We start from the raw sequence: 21,229 nt of genomic DNA on the forward strand, positions 1-21,229 counted from the left end.
TTGCGAGATCCGGAACTTTCTCTTTTATTGCCAGATCCGGAACTTTCTCTTTTTTTTGCCAGATCCGGAATTTCATATCTTGTTCCGAGATCCGTTATTCGTAAATCAGGAATTTTATCTCTTGTTCTGAGATCCAAACTTCTCTTTCCGTCTCCCTTATCCAGCAGTCTCTCCCTTTCTCAGAAATCTGGATTTTGCCTGATTTCTGGATTCACTTCCCCGGTTGGTTCTGAGATCTTCATTGATCTTTGCGGAACTTTCTTCCTCTGAGATAAATGATCTATTATGTTCTGAAATTGGCATAAGACGAGCGGAAGCACGCGGCCCACGCTGCGTCCCCGCGCCTCAAATGTCAGAGGCATTAGTCCTGAGCAGTCTGACTCACCGCGAATAGGTCAAGGTCTAGATTTTCCCTCTAGCGCTGGTTAACCGTAAATTTGGCGATTTTGTGTTACTTCTGAATAACGCGCTGGTGAAGTTCACCGGAACGTGGACATTTTTTACCCTTATTTTTTTAAGTTTATTATTACAATTTAAAATTCATAACATTTTTATAAAAAATTACCCCCCTCCCCCGTTTTCTTTACCAGGTAACGGCGAGATCCGTGGGTCCTCTCTAACGACAATGATGGGCACTTGTCAGAAGGAAGAGTGCGCCACATCCATACCATTCACAGGTCAGTCTGATATGTGTCTTACACGTTCAAAGGGGCATTTACCCCATAAAACACCAGTAAGGGGCAAATCTGCCCAATAATGCAGCAGTATGGAAGTGGAGGTAATAAATAGGCACATTTGCCATTCAGGGGTCTGGGAAAGTTGGGTGGATACCCCTGTGGGGGTTTTAAATGCGGGCATATTGACGGTCACTCAGTTCAGCTGAGCTCTGTCTCATTTAATCTCCCACAATGCACCGCTCTCTGATTAACAGTAAACCAGCAAAATTCTGGATTTAGCTTTGGATGTGAATGGAGAAGAAGATGCAGATGGGGGGATTCTCATTGGGTCTAGGAGTTGTGACGTCTGAGGGATGATGTTCCTTGCAAGGGGTTCTTCCATGATGTCGGAAAGTTGTCTTCGGAAAATTGCTGGATGACGACCCCGTCCATATACACCGGCCACGTTCTTGATGGGTGCCCTTAAGGCCGAGTTCACACGTCGCAGATTTGTCGCGGATCTCTCCCTTCACATTGCAAAGGGTGAAATCTGCATCAACAATCCACTATAAATCTGCAACATGTAAACTCCGCCTAAGAGAACGTGAGGTGCAGCTTTTTACGGGTTCAATCTGCGTATGATGTTGAGTGACTTTCCATAGTCTTTGTTTACTTAACTTGTGCTGATTTTGAGTTGTGTGATTATACTCCAGTCACTTCCAAAGCTGCATTTAAAATTCTACTGGATTGTGATCTTTGTTATGTTACCTCAGATACACAAGCCACATCCTGAGCTGCATTCAGAATTCTGCTGGTTTCTGATCATTGCTACATCACCTCATATACTCCAGTCACATCCAGAGCTGCATTCAGAAGTCTGCTGTTTCTGATGGTTGCTACATCACCTCATATACTCCAGTTACATACAGAGCTGCATTCAGAAATCTGGGGTATATGAGGGGATGTAGCAAAGATCAGAAACCAGCAATCACATACAGAGCTGCATGTCAAATTCTACTGGTTTCTGATCTTTGATACATGGCCTCATATACTCCATTCATATACGGAGCTGCATTCAAAATTCAGCTCATTTCTGATATTTTCTACATAGCCTCACATGCTCCAGTCACATACAGAGCTGCATGTAAAATGCTCCTAGTTTTTTATCTTTGCTTCATATTTTCATAAACTCCTGTCCCATCCAGAGCTGCATTCAGAATTCTGATTTCCTGTTAACTCTCAGGTTGCAGGACTTCACATCATCTTGCTGTCCCTTTTCAAGTTTACAGCCTGCACAATACAGTGGGAATATTAAAGAAACACTCCAAACAAAACTCAGTCTCACCTTTGCTAATCGCCCTCCCCCCGACTCTTCCTCAGGTGGGTCCTCCGCCAGTCTAATGACTTGGTGCCAATTGTAAAGTCCTGTAACCTGAGAGCTAACAGGAAAGCAGAATTCACAAAACTCAACTTTCACATCTCCGATTTGGGTCTATTCACACTTGGCTGCCATATTATAGTTTTTTGCGTTAGGCCCACAACCGTGTAGTACGGGGGTAACTCATCCGTGACTTCCATCAATAAGTTGCGGTCGAGAGCGGCTACGATGAGCATCCCCCTCTCTGGAGGACCCGGGACGTCCACATGTTACATGTACAGCCCATTGGTTTCAATAGGAACAATGGTAATACTTCATTTCCCCTCCGGTGGCGCTGCAGAGAAATCCTTTACAGGTTATAAATCGCAACAAGCTGCCCGTTGTGAACCTCCATGCCGTCCATTGATCGCGTTGATCGCTTCTGCGTCCCCCGGAGTAGAGATTATAATCTCTAGGACCAGTACGTATAATCTGAGTGTTAGTTTTTTTTTTTTTTTTGTCCTTTTAATTCCAGTGACTTAATTTCACCTTGTGATCAGTTCCGATCACCATGTGACTACATGTCACGGTCCCTAGCCATGTGTCATGCGGTGAGGCCATGGGACCGGGCAAGGCTGGTCATGTGTAGGAGCATATCAGATCTTGTGAGTAAATCTATGGAAGAAAGGAAAAGTTATAGGACTTTTAAAAAGGGATTTATTAAAGGGCGCCACTCTTGTTTATGGGCGATGTCTGGTATTGCAGCTCAGCCTCATTTAATTGAGTTGCATTGTTTTCAATGGGACAGAGCTGCAATACCAGACATAGCCAATGGACAAGGGTGGCGCTGTTTCATACAACTCCTTTTAAGGCCTTCTGTCCTGTGTCTTCTCCCATCCTTCCATCCTGCACACTCAATATCTCGATCATCACCATTGCCAGCGATCGTGACTTGGTGATCTCTAATTGCTCCCCACCTCTGCTGCTCCTTTAATACTGTTGGTGCCCCTGCTACGCCTGTAGTTACCCTTTTGGCCAGGGCTATAGATAACTTGAAACAGGATCTGCCACCAATATGGGATTAACTGGGGTCTGACCAATGTGACCCCAAAAAACTGTGCTAATTTACAGCCAATCGCCCCTGCTATGTATGAGCTGCCAAAAGGAGCGGGGGAAGGGAAATGACAACTCTTCTGGATACGTTTCCGGATCAGAGAACTGGTTGTCAGAGATTGTACAGACAAATATCATAGGCCTGAGATCGGACAATTATAATCGTATTACGCTCTAGAGATCTGTAAACCGGGCTGCATTCCAGCTGAGAGAGCGTAACTATCATCCGGGTCGTTAATGATTTCTCAAGATCTAATTGACAAGTCTCTGAAGACTCGGCCATGAATGACATTGTGTCCTCCATCACAGGCTAATTAGTGGATTTCATTGTGCACTGTATTCCGCGCTCACCAGGCCCCTCCCTCTCATTGTGGCTCCTCCCCTCAATCTGCAGCAGTCACCTGATCATCATCATCATCGTCTCACTGGGGGTTTCGTTCCTGGTAGTTTATAATCATTCTGTCTCTGCTGTAACGAAAATTTGCTCTCCATGCACTGCTTATACATAACAGCCAATCTGAGTGAGCACAGCTGCAGTGTAAAGCATAGAGGAAATAAATAGCAGGTATGCATTATCCATAGCTAGTGAGATATATGTAAATTGTTAAGACCCAACTGGACATAGGATTTCATGTCACACTTATATATATACTTACTTATATATATAAATTTTAGTTTGCGTTATAAGTTTAATAGCAAAAAAACAAACGCAGTCTGCCGCATAATTCTTGACGTCAAAAATATACAGTAACCCTGATGAAAAGCTGACAGACCCCATTATATGGCAAAGGGATGAGTCCGGATTTTCTGGGATCAGTCATCGCTGCGGTATGAACAGAAGCCATGACCCCAGTGTGAACAGAGCCTTAGTTCAGGACAGGTTTCCAGATCGTAAAAAACCTGCCAGCAGCTCTGTGAGCAGGACTAGGTCTTGAGGTTGTGGCACTTGAAGAGCAGGTGAGGGGGCACCGTCCTCTGGTGGTGAAGGTGTTAACCCCGTCTCCCTAATTGCTCTGATTTCGCTCCCATATTTCTATATATTTTCTTTAGAAATCCCCAATTTGTTCGAGATGTTTTCTTGTTCCAAGCAGCATCAACAAGATAATTTGACAGACAGCGTAAATCAAGGCGTGCGGGGCAAACAAGGATTCCTCTCAAGGGCTTAAGTGTTTTTGTGGACCGACTCTCTACAGTCACCTTCACAGATGTAGATCTGCGCAGCGCCGGCGGTTTTTTTCACAATGAGTAATTGATAGCCCTCAAATGACTTAACATGTGACACTGCCGAGCCAGATTATGTAAAAGAGCGGAGCATCCGGGATAAAATACGAGCCGCACGTTAACACCTCGATATCAAGCAGCAGACAGCGACTGTCCCAGGCCTGCAGCGAGGAAAATAACAACCCTATATAATACTGCCCCCCCCCCACCCACTCTAGTCCCAACCCAAAAATAATACCTAAAATGCCTGGACTATACCGACCTAATGAGCTATTTCAGGAGACAACCCCTCCCCCCAGGTTGTAACCATAGTCTGTAGGTGTACAAACTAAGTTAAATATCTTTACCAGTACAAATTTCTAGAATACTGCTCCTATATACAAGAATATAACTACTATAATACTGCTCCTATATACAAGAATATAACTATAATACTGCCCCCTATATACAGGAATATAACTACTATAATACTGCTCCTATATACAAGAATATAACTATAATACTGCCCCCTATATACAAGAATATAACTACTATAATACTGCTCCTATATACAAGAATATAACTACTATAATACTGCCCCCTATATACAAGAATATAACTACTATAATACTGCCCCTATATACAAGAATATAACTACTATAATACTGCTCCTATATACAAGAATATAACTACTATAATACTGCCCCCTATATACAAGAATATAACTACTATAATACTGCCCCCTATATATAAGAATATAACTACTATAATACTGCTCCTATATACAAGAATATAACTATAATACTGCCCCTATATACAAGAATATAACTACTATAATACTGCCCCTATATACAAGAATATAACTACTATAATACTGCCCCCTATATACAAGAATATAACTACTATAATACTGCCCCTATATACAAGAATATAACTACTAGAATACTGCCTCCTATATACAGGAATATAACTACTATAATACTGCCCCTATATACAAGAATATAACTACTATAATACTGCCCCTATATACAAGAATATAGCTACTATAATACTGCCCCTATATACAAGAATATAACTACTATAATACTGCCCCTATATACAAGAATATAACTAATATAATACTGCCCCCTATATACAAGAATATAACTATAATACTGCCCCCTATATACAAGAATACAACTACTATAATACTGCCCCTATATACAAGAATATAACTACTATAATACTGCCCCCTATATACAAGAATATAACTACTATAATACTGCCCCCTATATACAAGAATATAACTACTATAATACTGCCCCCTATATACAAGAATATAACTATAATACTGCCCCCTATATACAAGAATACAACTACTAGAATACTGCCCCTATATACAAGAATATAACTACTATAATACTGCCCCGTATATACAAGAATATAACTACTATAATACTGCTCATATATACAAGAATATAACTACTATAATACTGCCCCCTATATACAGGAATATAACTACTATAATACTGCCCCGTATATACAAGAATATAACTACTATAATACTGCTCATATATACAAGAATATAACTACTATAATACTGCCCCCTATATACAAGAATATAACTGTATTATACTCCAGAGCTGCACTCACTATTCTGTGGGTGGAATCAGTGTCCATACATGACATTACTGATCCTGAGTTTAATCCTGCAGTATGTTTTTAGCTTCAGAGCTGAAATCTCCCAGCATTCCCTGCTTGTTTAATGCCTGTACAGACCTTTCTCTGGTGATTTGCATTCTTGGAAGTGTGCAGTACCAGCAGAACTGTGAATGCAGCTCTGGAGTTTCTCGTTCATCCTCTAGGACTTCCATGCAGAATGTAAATAATCCCAGATTATATATAAAACCAGTTCTCTTTCTATAATGTGATCACGTAGCTCCAGGATTGTGGCGCTGTGCGTCAGATCCGGCCTCATCACATAATACTCGCTGTTATCTGCTGCTCATCCACTAACCCCGAAGCAAATCATCAAACATTCATCAATACAAAATAATTTCTCAAAGGAGATAAATATTACTCTAGAAAGATAAATTGTAGCTGAAGAATTCAAAATGTAAAATTTATTCTTGATATGAAAAATAAGGTTGTATGTTGTACTTGTTGGGAACATGTAATTACGATGTTACATTATAATCTCACCACCAGAGGCGCTGTTTAATTACCACAATACTTTCAATTAAAATAACGAAAATCTATGATGCCATCAGGGGAGCTCATAGTTATTCTAGCAATTTTAGATAGATATAGAGATATGAGAGAGAGATAGATTTACACACGAAAGATAGATAGATAGATAGATAGATAGATAGATAGATAGATAGATAGATAGATAGATAGATAGATAGATAGATATGAGATAGATAGATAGATAGATAGATATGAGATAGATAGATATGAGATAGATAGATAGATAGATAGATATGAGATAGATAGATATGAGATAGATAGATATGAGATAGATAGATAGATAGATAGATAGATAGATATGAGATAGATAGATAGATATGAGATAGATATGAGATAGATAGATAGATAGATATGAGATAGATAGATAGATATGAGATAGATAGATAGATATGAGATAGATAGATAGATATGAGATAGATAGATAGATATGAGATAGATAGATAGATATGAGATAGATAGATAGATAGATATGAGATAGATAGATATGAGATAGATATGAGATAGATATGAGATAGATATGAGATAGATAGATAGATATGAGATAGATAGATAGATATGAGATAGATAGATAGATGATAGATAGATAGATAGATAGATAGATAGATAGATAGATAGATAGATAGATAGATAGATAGATAGATAGATAGATAGATAGATATGAGATAGATATGAGATAGATAGATATGAGATAGATATGAGATAGATAGATCGATAGATATGAGATAGATAGATAGATAGATATGAGATAGACAGATATGAGATAGATAGATAGACAGATATGAGATAGATAGATAGATAGATATGAGATAGATATGAGATAGATATGAGATAGATATGAGATAGATATGAGATAGATATGAGATAGATATGAGATAGATATGAGATAGATAGATAGATAGATATGAGAGAGATAGATAGATATGAGAGAGATAGATAGATATGAGATAGATAGATAGATAGATATGAGATAGATATGAGATAGATATGAGATAGATAGATATGAGAGAGATAGATAGATATGAGAGAGATAGATAGATATGAGAGAGATAGATAGATAGATAGATATGAGATAGATAGATATGAGATAGATAGATAGATGGATGTATTTGTGTGTTTTTGTTTCTCATCAGTATATATATTATATAACGTGACATTGTATTTAGCAGTAAAGCGTTGAGCAGATTTTCTCTCGTTTCCTCCGCGCCCCCCTCACCCCCCCCCCTCATTCATTCGCTGAGTAAACACACATGTTTATCCCGCCAGAGCAGCTTCAGAGCGGAGCCGGCAGCAGAGACGATCCTTGTACCTTCGCTTATTAATAGATGTGAAAGTCATCGTGCTCCATAGATTTTATATTTATCTCTGTGTAGGCTTTACATCTCCGCACGGAACCTCTCGTCGGCGCGCGTCCAGCACATCGTTTCCACGTGTTCGTTATTAATAGCCATATTAATAGAGGGCCCCGAAACGTTGGACAGATCCATTAACACCAACATATGCCGATGCGTCCAAAGTCGGCGTGTTGCCCACGTACATCTCCATCCCCATCTTTTATTACCATGTCGTTTTTTCTCGGAGCTGCGTTTTCCTTATACAGAGCACTAAACCCCCTGCATAGACATAGCGTTACATGATCAAATTCTTGCTTCCTGCGGCCACCACTAGAGGGAGATGAGGAGCTTGGTGCATACTTTATTATTGTAGTTGATATATAAAATGTATGCTGTGAGCTCCTCCTAGTGGTGGCTGCAGGCAAGAAGAATTTTATCATATAACTGAAAAACGGCACCACCCCTGTAGGACAGCTTGCACTTTGTTTATTGGTGTGATTTATCCGAACTTGTGGTCATTACAGATGGAGATGCAGAAGATGGGATTGAACGGGCCTGTGATACGCTGCTGATGTGTATCGTAACAGTCCTGAACCAGGGTCTGAGGAACGGCGGAGGCGTGGGAGATGTTCTCCGGAAACCTTCTAAGGATGTAAGTCTGTTCATGGGGAAGAACCAACTTTACTCATCAAGTCAACTGGAAAGACTAGGTCCACATGCTCGGCCAAGTGTGAGATCTCCTTAAATTTGAAGGGTCGATGTCAGAGTCACTTATACAATACCATCCTATAGGGGGTGACTTGTTGATTGGACCGTCCACTGTCGACCAACATTCATCCGGCGCGGACAGTTTGACCACAAGGTCTCTTGACCCTTGTCCGATACTCACATCTCTCCATCGCTCTTGTCTTCCAGGAGCCCCTGTTTGCTGCCCGGGTGGTCTACGATCTTCTCTTCTACTTCATCGTCATCATTATTGTCCTCAATCTTATCTTTGGTGTCATCATCGATACGTTTGCCGATCTGAGGAGCGAGAAGCAGAAGAAGGAGGAGATCCTGAAGACCACGTGTTTCATCTGCGGTGAGTCCTCGATCAGATCAGTTACATGTCCGGTCCAGACTCGGGTTGGGGGACAGTGAGGGGTTCAGCAATGGGTGGGAGGTCTATAAGTTTACTACCCCAGTACCCGGTAATACCACTAGATGCCTCCTGTATATGGGCGCCTGCCCCGGGTTTACCCGCCTCTGCTCATTATGGAGGCTGTGATGTGTGAAGGTGAAGCCTGGACCTGGTAATTCGTTCCCTCGCTGGAGTCGTGTATGAAGTTATTATCTGCAGTGAATCACTACCTGCAATTATCCGCATCTATATCCATAGAAATACATGAAGTCCCTGACTATAGGATCTCATGAATCATCGCCGCTCGGCTTAATGACATCAGTTGTGACTTCTCCTCTAATGAGACCCCCCCTCCCCCGCTCATTTATCACCTTCTTTCTATTTCTCCTCTCGCTCTCTTCTTTACCTTTTTCTCTCCTTTTTGCCCCCTCTTCCTCACTCCTTCCTTTCTCTGAAATCTCTCCTTTGCGTCCTCAATTTTCACCCCTCCCCCTTTTTCTCTTCTCTTATTCTCTGTCCCTCCCCTTTTACTTTCTCCCCTATTTTTCTCTCACTCCCCATTGCACCACCACACTCCTCCTCTGCACCATCCCTCTTTCCTTTTGTCTCCTCCCCCCTTTTCCTCCTTTTCCCTCTCCCATTTTTTTCCCTTTTCACCCCCCCCTATTTTTATTTCTTTCCCATTCTCCCACTTACCCTTTTTTTTTCTTTTACCCCTATTTTCTCTCTCTATCCTTTCATCTCCTACCCTCTTTTTCTGCTCCACCCCCTTTAATTTTTCTCTACCCCCCCCCACTCTGCTCCATCCCTTTTTCTCTTTTCTACCTTCTCTGCTCCACCCCTTTTTCCTCTTTCTACCTCCCCCTGCTCCACCTCTTTTTCTCTCTACTGCCCCACCCCTTTTCTCTCTGCTCCACCCCTTTTTCTCACTTTCTACCCCCCTCCTTTCTGCTCCACCCTCTTCTCCCTTTCTACTCCCCCTCCTCTGCTCCACCCTTTTCTCACTTCCTATCCCCCTCTTCTCTGCTCCACCCCTTTTTCTCACTTGCTCCTCCCCTCCTCTCTGCTCCACCACTTCTCTACCCCTCCTCTGCTCTACCCCTTTTTCTCTCTCCCTACCCTCTCTGCTCCACCACTTCTCTCTCTACCTCCCCCTCCTCTCTGCTCCACCCCTTTTTCTCACTTTCTACCCTCTCACATTTCTCTCCCCCTCCTCTGCTCCACCCCTTTTCTCTCTCCCCCCTCCTCTGCTCCACCTTTTTCTCTCTCCCTACCCTCTCTGCTCCACCACTTCTCTCTCTACCTCCCCCTCCTCTCTGCTCCACCCCTTCTCTCTCTACCTCCCCCTCCTCTCTGCTCCACCACTTCTCTCTCTACCTCCCCCTCCTCTCTGCTCCACCACTTCTCTCTCTACCTCCCCCTCCTCTCTGCTCCACCACTTCTCTCTCTACCTCCCCCTCCTCTCTGCTCCACCACTTCTCTCTCTACCTCCCCCTCCTCTCTGCTCCACCACTTCTCTCTCTACCTCCCCCTCCTCTCTGCTCCACCACTTCTCTCTCTACCTCCCCCTCCTCTCTGCTCCACCCCTTCTCTCTCTACCTCCCCCTCCTCTCTGCTCCACCCCTTCTCTCTCTACCTCCCCCTCCTCTCTGCTACACCACTTCTCTCTCTACCTCCCCCTCCTCTCTGCTCCACCACTTCTCTCTCTACCTCCCCCTCCTCTCTGCTCCACCACTTCTCTCTCTACCTCCCCCTCCTCTCTGCTCCACCACTTCTCTCTCTACCTCCCCCTCCTCTCTGCTCCACCACTTCTCTCTACCTCCCCCTCCTCCACCCCTTTTTTCACTTTCTACCCGCTTTGTCTCTGCTCCACCCCTTTTTCTCACTTTCTACTCTTTACTCCACCCCTTTTTATATCTCTCTCTCTCTCTCTCTCTCTCTCTCTCTCTCTCTCTCCTTCCTCCTCTTTTTTCTTTTCTACTTGTAGGTCTGGAGAGAGACAAGTTTGACAATAAGACGGTGTCATTCGAGGAGCACATCATGTCAGAACACTGCATGTGGCATTACTTGTACTTCATCGTCCTGGTCAAAGTGAAGGACCCAACAGAATATACAGGCCCGGAAAGCTTCGTGGCTAAAATGATAACCGTAAGTAATGTATGAAGTATTTATTATTTGATCCTCTGCAGAGAATAGTCTGAAGTCCACCTCCGAGGACTGCTGCTCTGTTCCTCCCCCCCCATGCTTTATACTGCAGCTCTGCCTGCTCTGATTAGCTGCTGTGTATAAGCAGAAGCCCAGCAATAAGTCCGTGCACGGAGTGCGGATTTACATTACAAGGAACTAAATCCCTTCTTTTGAGCCCCATCTCTGTGCAAAATTTCCGACCAGCTAAATAAAAATTCTAATTATGAAATTCCGACTCGGCGCGGTGTAATTACACGTACGGCGGTGTTTTTAGTGATTGTATTGACCCAATTTGAGATGATTTGCGTAAATGTAGCCCCAGATTGGGTATTTTATAAGGCGATAATGTATTTTTCTTACAGATTCTATAATTGGCGCGTGTAGGAGGACGACATATGAGACGCCAGATCTCCTTAGTTTAATTATGTTTTACGCCTCATGCGACCCCCCCCCCCTGTCATATTAGAAGTCATTTTTTTCCGTCGCAATTATGTTAAAACGGCACTTTAAACCCTGATCCAAAGTTGTCGGTGTCACTGACGGAACCGTTTCCCAGAAGATAAAAATGTTGATTTCGCAGCCGGTAATTTTCCTCCGTCTGAAATGAGTAAATTTTGTTTGAATAACTTTACTATTTATTAGGTTTCGCTGCTAATTTATAACTTAATTGCCGTTTGGGTCAAATTTAACTTGTTTTTGGAGATCATCCAAATATATAATTGTATCTTAAGCAATTCAGCCCCTCCCCCCCCCCGGCTTATATAAAATCCATAGGTTGTATATAATGATAGCGCATTAAAGTGCGACTCTACTTTTTAGGTTCTTTGCAGAAATTATTAGAGGGTTGCTAACGTAAAAATTTCCTAATACAATGTCATTATCAGAATTGCTCCTGGTCGCTGCTATAGAGCGCCAAATCGGGGGCTTCAAGGAAAACATCAATTTCTTAGCTCCTCCTAAATAGACGCGTCCTCCGAGATGAGGAACAAGTGTAAATATTGTGAGGCACAATCCAGGAGACCCGATATAATTCTGAATTGTATCTAGTTTTTTATAGTGACTCTTACAGAGGTTGTCACAGCCACGCCCCTTTACTAAAAATCACTTGTCGATCATGTGATTTCACTCACCAGTGGCTGCTCCATCCTCCTGGAGATACGAGGAGCGCCTCGGCTGGCGATGTTGAGTTTTGCCTACGGTTCTTACGTTCACAGTGTCGTGCCGGGCGCATGTTAAGGGTATGTGCACACACACTAATTACGTCCGTAATTGACGGACGTATTTCTGCCGCAAGTCCAGGACCGAACACAGTGCAGGGAGCCGGGCTCCTAGCATCATACTTATGTACGATGCTAGGAGTCCCTGCCTCTCTGCAGGACAACTGTCCCGTACTGTAATCATGTTTTCAGTACGGGACAGCAGTTCCACGGAGTAGCAGGGACTCCTAGCATCGTACATAAGTATGATGCTAGGAGCCCGGCTCCCTGCAGTGTGTTCGGTCCGGGACTTGCGGCCGAAATACGTCCGTCAATTACGGACGTAATTAGTGTGTGTGCACATACCCTTATAGTGCAATACATAGTCCAGATCCACAGTGTCCATATATAGTGCCAGCCAGCACCCATATCAATAGTGCTACACAGTGCCTGTGTTTATGGTGCCATACCTGTATATTTTAATTGTACCCATATGAATAGTGCCAAAACAGCGCCCATAACAATGGTATGCTGCAGGTCCCATATCAATAGTGCCATACAGTGCCCTTATCTGCTATTCAAGGCCAATATTAAGTGCCATACAGTACACATATTACGTCAGTGGCCATATCAGTAGTGAAATACAATGGCCGTATCAATAGAACCAAACAGTGCCATATCAATAAGGCCATACAGTGCCCATATTAAGTGCCATATCAGTAGTTCCATACAGTGCCCATATTAAGTGCCATATCAGTAGTTCCATACAGTGCCCATATTCTTAGTGCCATACCTAAAGTTTCATACGTTCCCTATAAAAATAGCACCATACTGTGCCCATATTAATGGAGCCAGTGGCCATGTTAAGTGCCATACAGTGCCCATATCAGTAGTACCATTCTGTGCCATACAGTGCCTAGATATGGGCACTATTGATATAAAGTTTCATACATTCCCTATGTGAATAGCACCATACAGTGCCCACGTCGAGTGTCACCACCTGCAGACATTGTACAGAGTCACTGAGAAGAGAGAAAGTAACTCCCTAGAGTCTTGTCATTTTTCACATTTCAGCTGCCGTATTGATGGATGGCGCAGGAAACGGGGGGGGGGGGGGGGGCGTGGGATTTGGCGGTATCGGGCGGTTAGGTATTATATGAGCCTTTCACTTACTCTCACGCCCTGTGGTAATCCCTCAGATCAGAGGTCACCACATAATTGGTGATAAGCAGTCATCATAACAGGGCCTATAATTGGCGCACGTGCGTCGCAGCCGATACACGAGATTCTTTTACAGCCCTTTAAACTCGGGCGAACCCAGAATTGTCACTCCACCTGCTGATAAACCTCAGTGCACATTAACTGTGCGCTGCACGTGAACGCGGGACGGTGACGAACGCAACGCAGCTTCTAGAGGACCGAAACCTCCTGCTTATCTGATAACGATCTTAACAATGCCGGCTGCGAGTTCCCCTTTATGACACAAGATGGAAGACGTGGCGCCACACACAGGATAACGGAATCACGCGTCCTCTTCATGTCTGAAACGTGCAGGTTAACCCTTCAATACCTGGAGAATTGTGGGCCCTAAAGGAGTAAACAATAATAATGTGAAAACAGTTTTATATCTTAACTCTCCCAGCACTACCTGCTTGTTCAGTGTCTGAGTTCAGCTCTGGAGTATAATACAGGATCAGTACAGGATAAGTAATGTATATACACAGTGACTCCACCAGCAGAATAGTGAGTGCAGCTCTGGAGTATAATACAGGATGTAACTCAGGATCAGTACAGGATAAGTAATGTATGTACACAGTGACTGCACCAGCAGAATAGTGAGTGCAGCTCTGGAGTATAATACAGGATATAACTCAGGATCAGTGCAGGATAAGTAATGTAATGTATGTACACAGTGACTCCACCAGCAGAATAGTGAGTGCAGCTCTGGAGTATAATACAGGATGTAACTCAGGATCAGTACAGGATAAGTAATGTAATGTATGTACACAGAGACTCCACCAGCAGAATAGTGAGTGCAGCTCTGGAGTATAATACAGGATGTAACTCAGGATAAGTACAGGATAAGTAATGTAATGTATGTACACAGTGACTCCACCAGCAGAATAGTGAGTGCAGCTCTGGAGTATAATACAGGATGTAACTCAGGATCAGTACAGGATAAGTAATGTAATGTATGTACACAGTGACTCCACCAGCAGAATAGTGAGTGCAGCTCTGGAGTATAATACAGGATGTAACTCAGGATCAGTACAGGATATGTAATGTAATGTATGTACACAGTGACTCCACCAGCAGAATAGTGAGTGCAGCTCTGGAGTATAATACAGGATGTAACTCAGGGTCAGTACAGGATAAGTAATGTAATGTATGTACACAGTGACTCCACCAGCAGAATAGTGAGCGCAGCTCTGGAGTATAATACAGGATGTAACTCAGAACCAGTACAGGATAAGTAATGTATGTACACAGTGATTCCACCAGCAGAATAGTGAGCGCAGCTCTGGAGTATAATACAGGATGTAACTCAGGATCAGTACAGGATAAGTAATATATGTATGTACACAGTGACTCCACCAGCAGAATAGTGAGTGCAGCTCTGGAGTATAATACAGGATGTAACTCAGAATCAGTACATGATAAGTAATGTAATGTATGTACACAGTGACTCCACCAGCAGAATAGTGAGTGCAGCTCTGGAGTATAATACAGGATGTAACTCAGGATCAGTACAGGATAAGTAATGTAATGTATGTACAGTGACTCCACCAGCAGAATAGTGAGTGCAGCTCTGGAGTATAATACAGGATGTAACTCATGATCAGTACAAGATAAGTAATGTAATGTATGTACACAGTGACTCCACCAGCAGAATAGGGAGTGCAGCTCTGGAGTATAATACAGGATGTAACTCAGGATCAGTACAGTATAAGTAATGTAATGTATGTACACAGTGACTCCACCAGCAGAATAGTGAGCGCAGCTCTGGAGTATAATACAGGATGTAACTCAGGATCAGTACAGGATAAGTAATGTATGTACACAGTGACTCCACCAGCAGAATAGTGAGTGCAGCTCTGGAGTATAATACAGGATGTAACTCAGGATCAGTACAGGATAAGTAATGTAATGTATGTACACAGTGACTCCACCAGCAGAATAGTGAGTGCAGCTCTGGAGTATAATACAGGATATAACTCAGGATCAGTACAGTATAAGTAATGTAATGTATGTACACAGTGACTCCACCAGCAGAATAGTGAGCGCAGCTCTGGAGTATAATACATTGCTTATCCCATATGTACACAGTGACTCCACTTCTTTAGTAGATTAATTCTATATAAAATTGTAAGATGTTGATTTGAGGTGAATATTTCCTTTAGAAAGTGGAGAATGCTGTGGACTGGCGTCAGGCTGGTCCTCCCGGTGCCAGTCTATTGTTGTTTTGCTGTATAGATTGCCCACAGATAGATTCTGACATTACTCAGTGACTTCTCCACCCGGTTGGCATCTTTCGCGGTCGTCTCCAGATTATTCTCACATTTGGTTTGTTCCATTTAAGAAGTTGAATTCCACTATTTATATCAATAGCATCTGCTGCTGCGCTATAAACTACCGCTCCTTGTGCCAGGCGTTCGTCACAGTGTATCGTCCCGGAGACTCAACCTTGTAACGTGACGCACCTAATACAGGGCAGGCTTAAAGGGCCAGTGTATCTGATCAGACAGTGGGGCTCATTACTGCGTAGGGCAGCAGTCCATCCCTGAATCCATTGTAAAACGTTTTGCTGTTCTAATATTTGACGGCCTGCAAGGAGGGAACTGCCGCGTTCACATACAACAGGGGCGGCCACAGAAAGCACGGTCTGGGCGGTGACGGGTGACATCACTTGGTTATTTCCCCACATGCTAAAGGTTTGCATCTGAAATTGCTTCTCCTTAAAGGGCCGGTACAGTCTAATAAGTTTTGCAACTTTGTAATATACTTTGTGTTTCAATTCCTCACCACTTTCAAGATCTCTGCTTGCTGTCAGTAAACAGAAACATTGTTGACTTCTAGTGGCTAAGACATTCCTGACTTTGCCCTGATCACACAGCTGAAGATTCGTTACAATTGTATTCTGTTTCCATCGCATAAATGGGGCAGATTTCGTTTTCAGGATTCAGAGAAAGCTGGGTGACCGCTCCTGTAATAGCGGCCATATTGTTTGCTGACCCAGCTTCAGACAAAAATGTTCTTTTAAAAAAATTTTTTTTTCATTTTGACAACCTGATAGACTCAATGGATGAGATTTCTCCGGGACATCTTGTTTTTGGGGCCCCACAGCCCCTTTATTCTCAGCTCACACCCTTTAACCCTTCCCCCTCTGTTCTCCCGACCGTAGTTGTAAGGATGTACCAGTGATGGATTATTAGGACACGGCCCCGTTGTGGAATCTGCTGTTAGATAAATTTCCTCTTTGCTCTTTTCCAGGAAAAAAACTTGGACTGGTTCCCCCGGATGCGCGCCATGTCCCTCGTCAGCAGCGAGGGCGAAAACGAGCAGAACGAAATCAGGAACTTGCACGAAAAACTGGAGTCTACGATGAGCCTGGTGAAGCAGCTGTCCGGGCAGCTTTCTGAGCTCAAAGAGCAGGTGGGTGAGGGGGGAGGGGCGGTGACTAGACCCCCCCCTTTATAGATTTAAAGGGTAACTCTGTGTTCTGATATATAAACTATGAGGAGGGGCCGATTGTTAGAGGAACGCTCCAGACAAAACGGCGTGCTAGGACTAGTACGGAGCCTGAGGGGGTGGAGCATGACACAAGTTCTCCCTTTGAATCCTTGTCATGCTCCGCCCCCTCAGGCCTTGCACAATCGGCGTCACTACAAAGCTGATCTGGTGATGAAGGTGGTAAACTTAGTTCTACATAGCGGAATGAATGGCCGGGTCCACCAGATTCCCAGCAGCTCTCCGCTCTGGTTCGTAGAAGGAGGTGGTCTATGATGTCCCACTAAGGGAGGTCTTAGAGGATAGCGGAGTTGCAGTTAAGTGGCAGTGGGAGATGGAAGACGTGACAACCACAGGTCTGATTCAGAAATATGATCAAATTAGTGATCAACTCCCTTCCCCCACACAGAAGGGAGGAGCAAAAGCCCTGATAGACCCCCATTGTCTATAAAGGGGTCCATTCAGATGGGGCTAGGGTCCTCTTGCCTTCCCGTCTGACCCCTATTTCAGTGCATAAACACTTGCTCCACGTACTGCAATGGTTCTGTCTGCCATACAGGGTACTGCCTCTCCATATTGCACAGACTTGATTTTGGTTGATCCTTGTAGTTACAAAGATTGATGTGTTATCTGTGCAGGGAGGGGGGGGGGGGGGACAGTGCAGGGTTAAAATGTGTCAGCTTCTAAAAACAGCTCCACCCCTGCCTACAGGTTGTGTGTGGTATTGCAGCTCAGCCCCTTCAGCTGAGCTGCAATACCAGACACAACCTCTGGACGGGCGTGGCGCTGTTTGTCAGATAGCCGCCATGTTTTACGAATCCTGGACAACCCCTTTGTCAAAGCAAAATAGTAAAACTTGATTAAATCTCTTCATACACTGAACCTGCCGACCGCTGCAGCTGCGCCGCCACGTCTGCTCTGATTCAGCGGCCTGACCTTGTGACGAGACCGGCTCCCGGCAGCCCACACCGATAATCAAGTGCCTCTCTCTGGGCACTCTGGAGGAAACTAATTAGCTGTATAGGGGTCATCCTATGCGCCTATTCCTGCCCCCCCCCCCCCCCTCCGGACTCACCACTGCTACCTGTGATTTATATCTCCTGCCCAAAAAGCCACAAAAAGATTCCAAAACCAAAAAACACTAAACGGGAATAATTATAATATAGAAATATCAGAGGGGAGGGGGCAGCAGAGCGAAACAGAAAAATGGTGCCGCGAATTGCCAGGACTCCTGTCATGAGCGGAGAGGGCCCAATTCTTTTTTTTTTTTTTTTTTATGCCCCCACCACCCCATGTAGAAGGTAACGGTGATGTTACATAGAGCCAAAGCCTGTCCCTGTGCCCTGGGTGTCCCCACAGCAGTTATTACATGATTGGTCGTTCATTTAAATTGACCGCATGTAATACTATATTTCCCCTGTAGGGGGCCAGGCGGGAATCAGACCCATTGTGATCAACTGATCGCCAAAGCTTCACAGATAATCAAGGAATCTTGTCAATAGGTGCTGCACGGCGTCCTCTACGGGCCACGTCACGTCCTGTCCTGTGTAGTCGAGGATTCAGGAAAATAATAATTCTATAAAATGCCTTTAATCCGGAATCAATGCAATTTTGTGAATGTCAGATTATCAAATATTCTGGATTATTGGACCGTTAGTGGAAAATTGTTCCCTGTGCTCTGCTGGGTGAAATTCCATATTATAGATCGCAATTTCGTGCCAAATTATTGGGATTTCTGGATTATCAGATTCCAGATTAAAGGAATTTTTTTTCTTTTCCAGATGACGGAACAAAGAAAAAATAAACAGCGTTTGGGATTTCTCGGCTCGAATTCCACTCACGTCAACCATCATCTCTCTCCGCATTGATTCTATGGATGAAGTGTCACCATCTCCATTATCCCTAGGTTGTTGCATTTTTGGGGGATAAACAAGGGGGCGGATTCCCAGTTGGACTGACCAGAGCCTCATCGGGTTCTGCAGAGCGGAGATGGAGCGGATAGGAGACTACAATGGGCAGCTTGAACTGCGGATGTAAAGATACGACAAGGGACCGTTGTGTCATGTGCCCGCCTGTGCCGTTCCTTTAAGAGATTGTATCATGTTTGCACTGGTCGGATATTAAGTCGTCAGCGAGTTATACTGACGGCAATGCAAAAACTGGAAATCCACTAAGCTATGACTGCACAACCCAAAGTGTGCCTGTGCCTTTAAGAAATGAACATGGGGCGCTCATTGAGACTTATTGGCGCCATTTGTACTATTTGCATTTTTTTATATTTTTTTTTCTTGGCCGATTCGTGGTGACCGAGATCTGCGATCGTCCGGTGCTCCTCCCGATCCTCGCTACTGTCATCTCAAGGACTTGATGTATAAATCTCATTACAGCACAAGAAGCCATTTTAATTCTGTCTTAAAAGGGGTTCTCCGGGTTTTATATATAAACGAAACTTAATCATTGTTGAATAAAAAGTTTTGCTACTTACTAATAGACTTCGTGTTTCAAATTCGCGAGATTTTTTAAGCTTTATGCTTGCTGTCAGTGAATGGAACATTCTGGTTTACATCCTGGGGCCCAAAAAACCATCCTGACCCATCACATCTTCCATGTTTGGTTCATACCATCAAATACTATTCATTTGGGGTCAGTAGTCCCCAATCCTTGCCCATCCGACTAATCATTGTGCTTTTGTTTCCTCCTTCCATCTTCTCCGATGCTGAAGATCCTATGTTCAAGTTCCCTTTACCCGTTGGGTAAAACCTGAGCGGACCCGCCCTCGCCGTGGAGCCCAATACTGACCTCTATTGTATTTACTCACTTAGCTGTAAGTTAGTTGCAATGTATTAGTCTGGTAAATACATTTTTACCTGCGCTGATACGTTGTAACAAACTCAGAACGGGAGAGAGGCGTGCTACTAATGTGTCGTGCATTATCTCGACTAAAGTGTATCAAACCCTCAGCTGTGAGAAGTATTCGGTCGGTACGGGTTTTCTGTCTCTGGATGTAAACCAGAATGTTCCTATTCACTGACAGCAAGCAGAGATCTAGAAAAATGGTGAAGAATTGATACACAAAGTATATTAGAACGTTGCAGAACTTTTTATTGTACATTGGTTCTGCTTTATTTACATAAAGTGGAAAATCCCTTTAAATCCGCTCATCAGTAGTTATGATCATGTTTTATGACTTTTAGAGAATTTTTGTACATGGAACGTTCGTTCTTTCGGTCAGTCCTGGGGACGATTATAAAGACGAGTGCAATAAAGAGAATGTATTAGACCTGTGTTTCGATTTTCTGTGTTTGAGCATCATCGAAAAATTAGAATTTGAGGAATTAAAGGGCCAGTACTCTTATTATCAACCGTTGTCTAATCTTCAGATAGGGTGAACGTATACTTTATAATTGTTCAGCTAACAGGTAAAAAAAAAAATCGGATGGGGGCAAATATCTAGATATCCACAAACTGCGCACACCTGGACCGCCACATTGAAACGCCGCAGTCGCATAACAGGTGCGCTCCAACAGAAGAGATGGTAAACGGCGTGTCACGGCCCCAACATGTGCAGGACAAACCCTTCAACTGGTATCGTGCGCCCACTGCCCTTCCTACTCTACAGATGCCGCTACTCAATTGTACGCGGAGAAGCGGCGCCATATTTCATCTTCGATCTATATTAATGAAACCTTTTAGAAGAAGCAGAAAAAAAAAAAAAACATTAAAAAAGAAAGAACGCGTGAAATTGATTCTGAGACGCAGAGCAGCACGGATCTAATATTTCATGGGGTCTGCGAGGAATAACCCACCGGGCCCCTCCAGACCTCTCCCGATTCTCCAATATAAAAGACCCTTTACTGGGGGGGGGGGTAAGCTGCGGTATGAAGGTTAACTCCTCATGTGCTGGAATCGGTATCCATGTCTGTCTTTACCAGTAAAAGTATTTTATAAGCCGGTGTGCGCGCGGCGGCCGCATTACTCATCATCCCGAGGTCTGCGCGCTACATTGTGTTTATTCCTTGACATAACTGCTCCCACCTTATAGAAACATTGATCGGCTGCCGTCTAGACATCCTTTAATAAAAGAAGCTTTGTCTCTGCCTACGAACACGCGG

The 21,229-nt window shown here is 43.6% G+C and overlaps 1 protein-coding gene across 3 annotated transcripts in view; it reads left to right on the plus strand.

Annotated features, from left to right (window-relative positions):
- ITPR2 (inositol 1,4,5-trisphosphate receptor type 2) overlaps positions 1-20,397 on the plus strand; it is a 265,480-nt gene extending 245,083 nt beyond the window's left edge. For all 3 annotated transcript variants that reach the window (XM_075855774.1, XM_075855775.1, XM_075855776.1), the window contains 6 exons: positions 591-677; positions 8,411-8,538; positions 8,802-8,967; positions 10,994-11,154; positions 16,881-17,042; positions 18,899-20,397. In XM_075855774.1, coding sequence (XP_075711889.1) covers positions 591-677; positions 8,411-8,538; positions 8,802-8,967; positions 10,994-11,154; positions 16,881-17,042; positions 18,899-18,985 — 791 coding nt within the window. In that variant the 3' untranslated portion in view covers positions 18,986-20,397. The remainder of the gene's footprint in view (positions 1-590; positions 678-8,410; positions 8,539-8,801; positions 8,968-10,993; positions 11,155-16,880; positions 17,043-18,898) is intronic.
- The last annotated feature ends 832 nt before the right edge of the window (positions 20,398-21,229 follow it).

Source organism: Rhinoderma darwinii, chromosome 3, assembly GCF_050947455.1.
Source record: "Rhinoderma darwinii isolate aRhiDar2 chromosome 3, aRhiDar2.hap1, whole genome shotgun sequence".
Taxonomy (NCBI): domain Eukaryota; kingdom Metazoa; phylum Chordata; class Amphibia; order Anura; family Rhinodermatidae; genus Rhinoderma; species Rhinoderma darwinii.